The sequence below is a fragment of the Nematolebias whitei genome, chromosome 20, assembly GCF_014905685.2.
Source record: "Nematolebias whitei isolate Nwh7 chromosome 20, NemWhi1, whole genome shotgun sequence".
In the NCBI taxonomy this organism is placed as follows: Eukaryota; Metazoa; Chordata; class Actinopteri; order Cyprinodontiformes; family Rivulidae; genus Nematolebias; species Nematolebias whitei.
This window is the reverse complement of record NC_056517.1, coordinates 33,145,996-33,157,363: the sequence shown is the minus strand read 5'-3', so window position 1 is coordinate 33,157,363 and position 11,368 is coordinate 33,145,996. Positions and strand designations below refer to the sequence as shown.

Here is an 11,368-nt window from a genome sequence, read left to right as displayed (position 1 = left end):
GACGCCTCCGCCGTTTTGAACACGACGTGGTATTCTATCCACAACAAAATGGTGACACCCGACGTGCGGCGAGGTGATGCGGCCTACACTGAATTGGATCGAGGTGGCTTGCGGTGCACACAGAGAGAGGAACTGGGCCCATTACTTTCAGGTAAGCTGGTTAACTGTTTGGACCTTAAGGTCCGGAGTTTCTGGCTTTTCGGCGGTAAACTAAATTAAGACTAAATTCAACTTCCTCTGTTCGTGTGCATGCGACCATCTCCGGAAAATAAAGATGGTTTTATTTAAGCTAACTTCCAGTGATTCGTGTTAATTCTGACGAGGTGGGTTAGGATATTCAGACGGTTTTAGCGCTGAACGCTTACTTAGTCATTTTTGGGTAGTTTTCACAAGTTTTGTGGACTTGTGCCGGTGGACGGCTGAAGGCCTACCGGAAGTCACGTGGGTGACAACGCTTTCTCTCATAATTCAGCGGGATTTGCCATCCAAAACTTTAGTCTGACGGGACTTAGGTCTACAGCGTTTCACAAACGTCTGTAGGGGCTGAGGGTCGGGCCTCCTCTGGCTAGTGTTGACTGCGGCCTGAACTGGACCCCATTTCTTACTTTAGCTTTGAGAGAAAATGAGTGAAATAGCATAGTGTTTACCAAATTTCATGTGATCGGGGATCGCATTAGTTTTAGGACGTTGTAATAACTTTGTTTGAGCCGTGTTTTGTATGTCGTGTGAACGCTTCAGGGGGGACGCGTTGGGAGAGACGTAACAAAAAAGAGAGAGGGGGGAGTGAGCTGTGTGTGGGCGGAAGCTCAGGGTTGCTTTTCTCTTTTTTCTGTGTGTCGGAGAAAGTCTGTTTGGAGCCTGTGTGTGTGGTGAAGCACTCGTGAGGGGGAAGGGAGCGTTTCTTTGTTCCACACACGAGGTGAAGGTTTACGCGTGTTTTGTTTTGTCTTCGTTTCTGCGTCAGAGGTGTCTTGTGTGATCGGGGTTTCCGTATCCTGACCGGAAGGGGGCGCTGCTGTGAGGCAAGGACGGGTCTGGCCGCTGGGTTGTTCCGTACCAGACTTGTGTTTGTTTTATTAAGGCTAAGGTTAGGAGTGAAGGACAATAACATATTTGAATGCCTGGGTGTGTGAATGTTGTTATCAGGTGTGGTACTCATGAATGTGGTACAGGTGAAGCCTGTGGAAAATCTATAGGATCATATCAGAGGCAAATTGCATGACTTATAGGGAGTGTCAAAATGAACAGGAGGTAATTAGTTTTAGATCAGGGGGCCACTAGCACAAACAAGCGGAAATGAGCTTTATGTACCAAAATTAAGGGGGTAGAGCTTGATTTTTAATGATTTAGGCTGTACAAGTTGGATTAATTTAAAAATATAGCTGATTGGCGTGTCACAGCTAAATGATATCTGATATGGGAACAGGGATAGCTGAAGATCTTTCAAATATTTGCTGATAGCCGTCGGAGGCCAGACAGAAACGGAGATGGGAGCAGACACAAGGTTAAACGAAACAATTTTCTGTATGATAGGAAGGAGGCAGTGAACTCTGAAACAGAGAATGGTTTGAATCTCAAGGACAGAGGGGACATCACGTGTACGAGCTGTATTTAACCAGGAGATGGAGTCAGAGTGAGTCTGCTGGAGAAGGTTGAATCATCTTGGAGTCAGCTTAGACAGTAGAGGGTTGAGATGTCAAAGCGAACGAGTGGAAGAGAAATATTGTAGGGGTGGCCTTGGTGGTCCTGAACAAATTAGATTAACTTTCTTCTTGGAATTGACAATAAACTCAGGTTTTAAACTCAACTGCGAAACAACAGATTAAAATGAGTACGGGACAAAATCCTTGACACTTGTAAAATATAGAATTTTATTCTGGTCAAACAATACCTTGCCGGACTCAAATTGAAAAAGTTAAATACGTTAGGAAACTAAACTCAAATAAAAAAATTAGATTAAATTATACAGCCATAACTAAACTCAAATTGTAAATACTTGGGTTAAATAAATCAATCTTAATTGTACTCGAATTGAAAAACTTCAGTTTAAGAAATCAGTCCACATGAGTTGATCACGTATTGGAAATGTTTAGCATTTAGGAGCTGTTTCCTTCTGAGAGCTGCAGGGACTAGGTTATTTATGGGACGACGACAATTCTAGTGGGTCCATGAATTTAACTTTATTGTTTGAGACTTCACACAGGTCCTGGGAGTGAAAAAGGACAACAGAGAGGTGTACATGGTGAGTTTAAGAAGTTGTACTTTGTGAACAAAGGGCATGTACACGTTTTTGTGCAGTGATAATGGACTTTGTGATGTCTTGAAGGGTATACATAGTCTTAATTGATTTGTATTAAGAGTATCTTGTTTGTGATACAGTGGAAAAGCATAGTTATGACAAGAGATGATTTGCAGATTGGTTATATAACAATAAGTGATTACATATTAACATGCTGCCTAAATTTACAAGGTCTGGACGATAATGTGGCCCTGGGAGTGGACTTCACTGTCAGGTGATGTGTCAACACACATACTCTGCAAGATGGAGGACATTGTTTGGAGGGGAATATTTTATGCAGTAGGCGTAAAGAATTGGCTTGTGCAGTGTTTAATTAAAGCTTTCACTCTTGTGTAATTGAGCGGTTAAAACATCTATTGTACAATCCAGAACACCAGAATGACTCCGTTGGGGTAAACGCTGTGGTCCCAGAATAAAACTTGCTAACTAACGATTAATGTGGATGACAGATGAATGTTGAATCTGGTTTTAATAATTTGATTATTTTTTTCTTCTCTTCAGCTGGAGATGACAGAACTTTGGAGTGGGAAGATGAGTCTAATTACACCCACAAAACATGGAAGGTAGCATTTAACTGCATACAGCATCCATCTGAGTTTTGATCAGGACTCTCGAGTGCCGGGGGCCGGATCGGATACAGATGTGTTCAGGTGGGCGCTGACGTTGGGTCTGTGAAACTGACCAAGGGGACGGTTCAAATAAGTTGTCAGTCGAGCACATCTGACAAAACAACAAAGAACTTTTCAGCCAAGTAATGTGACTTTTCAAAGATCTAACAGTCCAAGAGCAAACTGAACTAACTCTCCAGAGGGGGTGATGGAGTTTGTACACAGCAAGAACATCCAGTCAAGACTTGCTGTATGCTGAGATATGAACTGCTGCACAAAGCTGAGCTGGTCTCCAAACAGACGGGAGACGAATCTGTGGACATAAAGGCTGAACGAAGAACTGGTGGTCACTCTGCCCAAGGTCACTAACATCAACTGCAGCCGGACGGAGGTGTCAACCCCACATTTTGGTCTGTAATGGTCATCTAGGCACTTTGGGGTCGTGATCAAAAACTGCAGCTGGCTTTGATAATAATCATTCACATAGACTCATTTTAAAACAGGTGACACAACAGGACACAGACGTACAGAGGTGGGAGTGCTAGACGATTCGCCTGCTCCAACTGCTCTGAGATGGAAATTGTTTTATTACCTCAAATGCTCCATACCCCTGAACAAAATATTGATTTTAACTTTCCGTTTATACAGGTCAGGAAGTCTCATTCAGGAGAAACCTGAGACCTGATTTGGATGCAGTTCACTAATGTTTTCTAAAATAACACTGGATGATTGTCTTTGCCTTGAAGGGGCTAATTTTGGTGGGTCTGGTTTGATACAAGAGAAGAAATTTATTTAATGATTAACTTTTGCTAATTTATAGGAGAGCTTGGGTTGTAGTTGGTTAATTGTTTGCAAAACCTGGGTTGAATAACAGTAGTGGGAAGTTTAAAACTAGACCATATTTTTAGTTCTGTAACTAATACTCAATCTGAGTGTTAGTGGATTGCAGACGGTAATGCTTCAGATTTGAAACAATGCCGTTTCAAAAAGGGGGGAGGTGTGTAGGCAGCTCTGAGCAGGAAGCAGTTCATAGATCATTACAAATTATACAAAATTAACTTCTTCTGAGGCGATTAAAAGATCATATCATGTAGGGTAATCAAATTGACAGTGGGAAATGAATAAATCAGAAACCTACATAACACGTTGCACTTGTATATATGTATATCGGTTTAACAGAAGTATCTTTTTCTCTTTGTTGTAATGTGTACAGATTCCAGAAAGGGGGACGCCCCTAGCCTGAGGTGGATTTGAGCAAATGTTAAAGGGAAATGGGGTGGTTTGATAATTTTAAACACAACTGACTTGACTGGACTGGACTGGACTTATAGTTTAATTGGGCGAATAAGAAAAGGTTTCATGAACAAAGGATTTTAACCATTTTTTCCTCGTTCTCTTTCTCTTTTATTTTTCCCTTTTCTCTCTGTTTCTTCCTTGCTATTTCTTCCCTTCTCTAGCACAGACAGGTACCTGGATGGAAGATTAATTATTTTTTTTCTCTCACAGTGTTGTATGTCAGTTGGTTAAGCTTTTAAGTTATATTGTATTTTGATTGATGCTGTTGGCGCAAGCGATTTAATGAAGTTTCTTCCACAGGCTCCAGGAAGAGGGGCCGGCGTGGTTGATTATTATTGTTATTGTTGTATTGTGTATGTTTAATTTTAATTGTAGGTAGACCGGTTGACGACGAAGGCTTGTAAGGGTGACAGATGGGATGAGAGCACACAGGTATACCTGGAGAAGTCCAGTATGTAACACAATTCAGCTTCAAGTGAACAGATGCATGTAAGAAGAGCATTTTATTTTAGTTTTACTGATTCTGTTTTAGGATAACATTACAGTTTAATAATACACCTATCAATAGCAATAATAACCATCAGGGTGTCCAATAATTCAGAAAATAGGTTTTATTCACTACAGAAGTAACCACAGTCAGTTTTCCAGGCCCAGGTCATGGATCCCACAGATAAAATAATCAAAAGGCCATGCAGGGTGTTTAACAATTCGCGAGCTTTCGTGTCCAGCTTTTCTCATCAGGAGGGAGGAACTCTGACCGAGGAGACAAACTCACATCAGACTGAGTCCTGCTGAAAAGAGGGACAGGACAAGACCCCACCAGGTGGTGGACAGAACATCATATGTCATCGGTCCCCAGAAGGAGAGTGGCACCTGTACGACCCCACCAGGGCATCCCTGCAGAGGAGAGGAATCGATCGCTGGTCCACATGGAGGATGATCTGAAGACAGCTCCCCACTACACCTGGAGGAGGTGACAGGACCTTCGTGGGAGCTCATTCTTTGCCCCTTTGTTCTGGTTGGGAAAAGGCAGTAGCAAACATCGGAGAAGAAGTCTCCGCTCTGCCTGAAGTCGGTCGGGTGGATCGGGTAAGGACGGAAGATTACCAGCCCTGACCGTGAAGAACAGAAGACACGTCAAACTGATTTTAGTTTTGTCCCAATACACACACGTCATTTAGAATGTTTAATCAAACTGATACGGTTCTGAGGACTTTACATGAAGATGACTCCGCGGGCCGAATCCCGCCGAGCACCAAAGGACCCTTGTGGACGAACAAGGGCTCCCACCGCGAGCTCAAGAACCGAAGACCTGCTAGATAGAAATGTTTCAATTAAGGGTGTTGGCTTTTCCTGTTTAATATGAGTATTTTGTCTTACCTTTCAGTCATTCTGAAAAACAACCAGAGAAGGGTCGGGGATTCAATTGGAAACTTAACTATACATTTAACTTGACTATAAACTTAAATATTCAGTAACTTAAATATTCAAATATTTTACTCCATTCAATTAGGCATTTGATCATTCTAAAATACCACGAGGTATTTTAAAGGTGGTTTAAAATAGTTTCACTTATTTATCTTTCTCTAGGAGGTGTGTTGCTGCTTTTTGTATTTTTATAAAAGTTTATGTGTGTGGTACTTTTCACAGGTGTTGGATCAGGGGTCTGGTCCAGGACCCCTGGGGAGTGCAGTAAGTTTGGGTCACATCCATATTGATAAATAAATCCATAAAGAGGGTGAACTCCCATGAATATGGGAGTTCAAAAGAGGGAATGTTGGATTTAATATTTTATACCTTTTTATAATTCCTATCAAGCACTCAAATGTCATGTCATATAAAGTGTGTGTGTGTCTTTCTTCCAAGGTTGAACTATGTTTATAGAAAGTGTTTGCTAATTCTAACTAGTTGACCTTTAAATATAATCTCATAGTAGCTAAAGATAATTTTACAAGTTCACATTTGATAAATTACAAGCAATCAAATCAGGCCAGAGAGCAGACTGATTAACATAAATAAAGCTAGAACAGCTCTTTAATTTAGACAATATAGTTTGACTAATAAATCAAATTAAGAGTATAACCATGATCCAAATAAAAACACGAACATAAGTTCGATAATATAATTATTCCTAGAAATAAACAACTATTTCAAATCAGTGTTATCACTAAGGTATAATCACGTTTAACAAACAGTGTTAACGGTTTTAAACGCAGACACAGAAACTAAGATGAATCTGCCTTAAAAACAGAATCACCAGACCTCCAACAGATATTGAAGTAACACCCAGGAGGTAGGTAATAATTAATAGTTATTAATTATTACGCATAAACAATTTAGACACGAATCATTTTATATCCCTAAAGTATAATAGCAAGTTAAACTAAACAAAAGCCGAACCAAAACTTATCTGAAATATAGACGTAACGTCCTTGAGGGGGCGGGCTACGTCGTAACCATAGCGACAGAAGCTGAACCAATCAGGAAGCTAGCCTTCTCAGACGGGGATAAAAGGCCGGGAATGACGCACGCGCACTGAGCATTTTCAGAGAGGCACGCACGAGGCGGTTTGTTCTTAATGCTCCATTTATATGCATATATCTTATTAATGTAACTGTTTGTCTCTGAATATCTGTAACCCATGTTGTGTCAAATAAATCTTTTATACGAAGGGCGACGCCTCCGCCGTTTTGAACACGACGTGGTATTCTATCCACAACAATGGCTAAAAGGAAAAGGTAACAAAACAAAAAACAGTTAGATTCCAAGACAAATGTAGAAAACTAAAAACAGGAACATGTCAGCATTGGACCCTGCCAGGTGTCCAACAGATTCTTAAAGCCACTTAGAGAGGTCAAGGTCGAGAGCTTCAGATCTTTTTGTAAGATGTTCCAGGAAACAGGAGCGGAATAGGAGAAGGCCCTTTTGCCTAGTTCAGTCCTCATTGAGGGAACACTGCAGGTAATAATGTCCTGAGAGCGCAAAAAAATGATGTCTATATGACCTCCAAGTCTGACGTTATATTGACGTACAAATGCGGTCATGGTTAGACGGCCAAAAGTAGACCTTGTTTGCACGTCGGGGGAACGTCCAGAATTGGTCTTCGACCAACGGACCCAATATAGACGTAATCTGGACGACCATTAGACGTCTAATATTTAGTGGGTCTAGTCTAACCTGCAGCAGAATCGAAGGCCCTGTTTACACGAGAACCTCTGGAAACTTTAGTGTTTTTTCAATGTTTATTGAGGGTAATAAAAAAGAGTGGGCTTTCATGAAAAAGCAGTAGTTTCTATGTCAGTCAGGTTGCCAGATAAGAAATTCTGAACTATAGTATTGTCGCTTTAAAATGATAGTTTGATAACAGCTGCTGTTTCAAATGTGCTTTATAAATAAATTTGACTTGGCCCCCTAGCAGCCCCCCAGTTTTAGTACTCTATTACTACTACTTTATTAGTCTGATTACTCTTAGGAAACGTTAACATCAGTGTGACATTTCTGCTGTTACATTTGATTTTATTGTGACATGAATAAATATGTAAAAATAAATGAAACCGTAACTGTTCCCGTTTCTTAATTTAATCTTCATAACATTTAAGATTTTTTTGTCTCCAAGCTGGACATGTCCCCATATTTAATTTCAGAAATCTGGTCTCCAGTCCAGGCCTCTCATGCAGTTCTATAAAGCTGGATAAAACGTCTTCAGCTTCAGAATAGAAGTCCAGTTGTTGTTTTTTCTAACCCTTTTAAAAATGTATCATCGCCTGGATCATAGACATATATAGTATGATAAATGGCTGATAGATGGCCTGGATGACTGCGAATCTTCACTAGCGTGTAGTTAGAGCAGGTCATAACTTCCTGTTACGATTTCAAAATAAAACAAAATGTGTTGACTTGACAACTGTTTTGCAGCATAGACTGTTGGTGATGATGTCTTGTAACACTCAATATTATTAACGTTTAGCCAGGTTACTAAATAAATATACAAACGGTGTTTCCACTAATGTATAAATGTCAGGACTCATTGAGTTTGCTTTCTTTTGAAAGACCTTCACAGGAAAAGCTGAACTGGTTCCTGTTACTTCCTGTCTGGGACGAACGCAGGAGAAAAAGCAAATATAGTAACGGCCATTTTTTTTGCGAGGTTAAACGGAATATTCTACACTTTAAGCTAGTCTTTGTTAATAATTGTTATACGGAGGGGTGTATTCTTAATTCACAGGTTGTTGTATCGCTAGTTTTGTGTCTTTATCCACGCTTTAGACAGCTTTAGCCGCGATAGTTCGTCGTGTTCGAAAGGTAAGTGCGTGATGCTAGCTGCTAACTAGCTTCTGTTAGCATCTGAAGCTATTTAGCAGCTAATGCTCACGAGAGTCTTTTGGATAATCTATCGAAACTCATTTTGTTAAATATTACTAAACATAATGAAAGTTGTTAATTTTAAAATTACTAAAGCTTTTTATATTGGCTCACTTTATGTTAATATTAAACTCGCATTTATCCGTTTTGTTTGAATGGTGGCTAACATGTTGTGTTTTGGTTTTAATATTTAACCATAATCTGTTTTCCCCTTAAAGGTTAACAGAATGTCCAGACTGAGGTCGAGGTCACCAAATTACAGGTATTTTATTTTTGAACGTTTTAGCCTCGCTCTAACGAAGTAATGTACTTTTTAATTATTTTTTTTACAGCTTGTAACATTTTGTTTTCTGTACCCATTATGTATTTTTTAGGGGATTTCCATGGGGGGAACCTGACTTTGACCCTCGTAAAGTTGTTAAAGAACTGGATGAACTTCCACGGGACCACCGCTTCGGAAGAGGTTCTGAAGAACGCCGGGACACCTTCAGGGATGGCATGTACCCAGGAGGCCATAAAATCCCCCCACTTTTTCCAGATGATCCTCACTTTGGACGACCGCGACTTCCAGACCCATCTTTTTTCCGCCAGAGTGCGTCACCACACAGGGGTGAAATGCCGTATCCCCCGCTGGATGATAGAGGGTTTGACGACAGGCGCAGAAGAGGGTTTCGTGAAGATGTTCAGACCTTTGAAAACAGGGAGGCGTTTCCTCAGGGAGAGCAGTTGTCGTCCATTCCAAGAGAAGCAGGGATGAGCTTGAGGAGGCAGGAGCGGGGCAGGGGTCGGGGTAGGGGTCAAGGAAGGTTTGAAGACTTCAACCCCATCGAGAGATCAGGTGACCAAAGAGTTGGAGACGTGGAAAGAGGAAGGAGGAGCTCACAGGTTCCGTTTAAAGGTAGACAAAGGGAGAATCCACATCATGAGAGAGGACCTGCTTTTAAAAGACCAAGAGGGGAAGTGGATGACGTTGATCGTTCGGGGTAAATCATAAATCAAATACTTTCCATCACTTTCAGGAAGTGAAGAATACTCAAGATTTTCACCTTTGAGTTTTCCGTAGATGAAGATTCCTCACTATTTGGTTTCATGCCTAATTTTCCTCTAATTTAATTAGGATTCATATATTTCTCCAATATTTTGTTATATTGAATAATGCATGCATTTTAATTATCTGTTTAAAATGATAAATCTGCAGGTTATTTGTTTAACATTATTTAGTCTAAAAATATCACTCCCTATAAAACCCCAGTGCTGTTTTTAGGAGTAAACACAATGAGATGTTAAGATGATTCCATCTACCTCTGCTGAATAGTGTCACCTGCTCTTATGCTATCAACAGGTGCGGGGGTGAGGAGGATTTTATGGATCGGGGTTACTCAGCGGACAGACCCAGAGGTGGGTTTAGAGGACATGCTCGGGGAAACCTTGCCAAAAGAGACTTGCTAATTTTCGAACATGAGCACGGCATCATTGATGACAGGAATGCACCGCAGTTTGATGAGTTTGAGGATCGCAAACGTTATGAGCCTGACTTTGAGCGACAGAAAAGTCCCCGTTCGATGGCTTCTTCTCAGGAACGTTTCAGGACCCCAGACGGCAGGCCAGACAACCGTTTAGAACGCCAGTTTCAAGACAATTTGAGGGATCCGAACTATCGTGAAATGAGGAGGAGCCCAAACATAATGAGATACGATAATCAGGATGGTCCTGTGAGCAACAGGGGGAAGTGGAGGGACAACCAAGGACCAGGGGAAAATTTTGAGCCTCCCAGGAATCGATCGAGATCCCAACATCTTCCTCACGATGAGCAGAGAATTGGCTACCAACGTTCCAGTCAAGATCTCTTTGATAAGGAGCCTAACTGGACAACTGAAGACAGACGCTCACAGTGGGAAGATGGCAGGTCCAAAAGTTTGGAACGAAACCTACGAAGGAATGAATTGGACCCTAATATGTCCGGTCAGAGTGGATGGAAAGATCAGAAAAACAAAAACATGACAATTATATCGGAAGAAACACTCACCATCAAAGTGGACATGAGTCGACCAGCAAACCCACCAAGGTAGAGTATTTTTTAGGGATTATGTCGGGTGAGGGGTGAAAGTTCACATTTTCTTTTTCAAAACTCTTAAGAAGTTAAACGAAGACGACGAGAAGATGAGAGGAGGATTTCATGTCAGTTGCTGAGGAATTCAACTAACATTGATCCAGGCATGTTGTCTTCTGGATAACTAAAAAAAATAATATGGACTGATATCAATCAGTCAGGCTGTTTCATTCAAGTTCCACCCAAAGAAGTCGTCACATTTGCAGGAAGCCTTTCGGAAAAGTATCTGACTGCTCCCAAAGATTAAAAAAAGTTCCTCAGGAAATCTGCCTCAGATTTTAGGGAACATTTTACAGAAATGAGCTGGTTGGTGTGATCAAACTTTCATCACCCGTTCACAGAAAGAAGAATCACTTCAAAAGCTAACTTCATTCAGATCAAACTCGATATTTTTACTAAAATAGAAGCAAAGTTGGAGAACTTGACTGTGCTGCATTAAAAAAACAAAAAGTCAAAAAACCCATTGATGAAACAATGAATGGTTTGTGGTCGAAAATCAAGATGCAGCAAGAATATCCTCGAGATGACTGAATCGTGATCTGCTTCGATGGGTCAATTCAACTCAACTTTATATAGCCCCAAGTCACAACAGAAGTCATCTCAGGCCACTGAACAGAAACATATATATATATATATATATATATATAAAGTTAATAACATTAATTATCTGAGGAGCAGACTGCTTTGAGTAAC

General features: G+C 40.7%; 2 protein-coding genes across 2 annotated transcripts in view; one reads left to right on the top strand and one right to left on the bottom strand.

The window, feature by feature from the left end:
- Window positions 1-11,368, bottom strand: part of LOC119426617 (melanoma receptor tyrosine-protein kinase) — a 531,032-nt gene that overhangs the window by 13,643 nt on the left and 506,021 nt on the right. The gene's annotated exons all lie outside the window — the stretch shown is intronic.
- The window catches only part of zgc:112982 (uncharacterized protein LOC503771 homolog), an 11,918-nt gene continuing 8,832 nt past the window's right edge, over window positions 8,283-11,368 (top strand). The window contains exons 1-4 of the mRNA XM_037694179.1: window positions 8,283-8,505; window positions 8,784-8,827; window positions 8,940-9,548; window positions 9,908-10,630. Coding sequence (XP_037550107.1) covers window positions 8,793-8,827; window positions 8,940-9,548; window positions 9,908-10,630 — 1,367 coding nt within the window. The 5' untranslated portion in view covers window positions 8,283-8,505; window positions 8,784-8,792. The remainder of the gene's footprint in view (window positions 8,506-8,783; window positions 8,828-8,939; window positions 9,549-9,907; window positions 10,631-11,368) is intronic.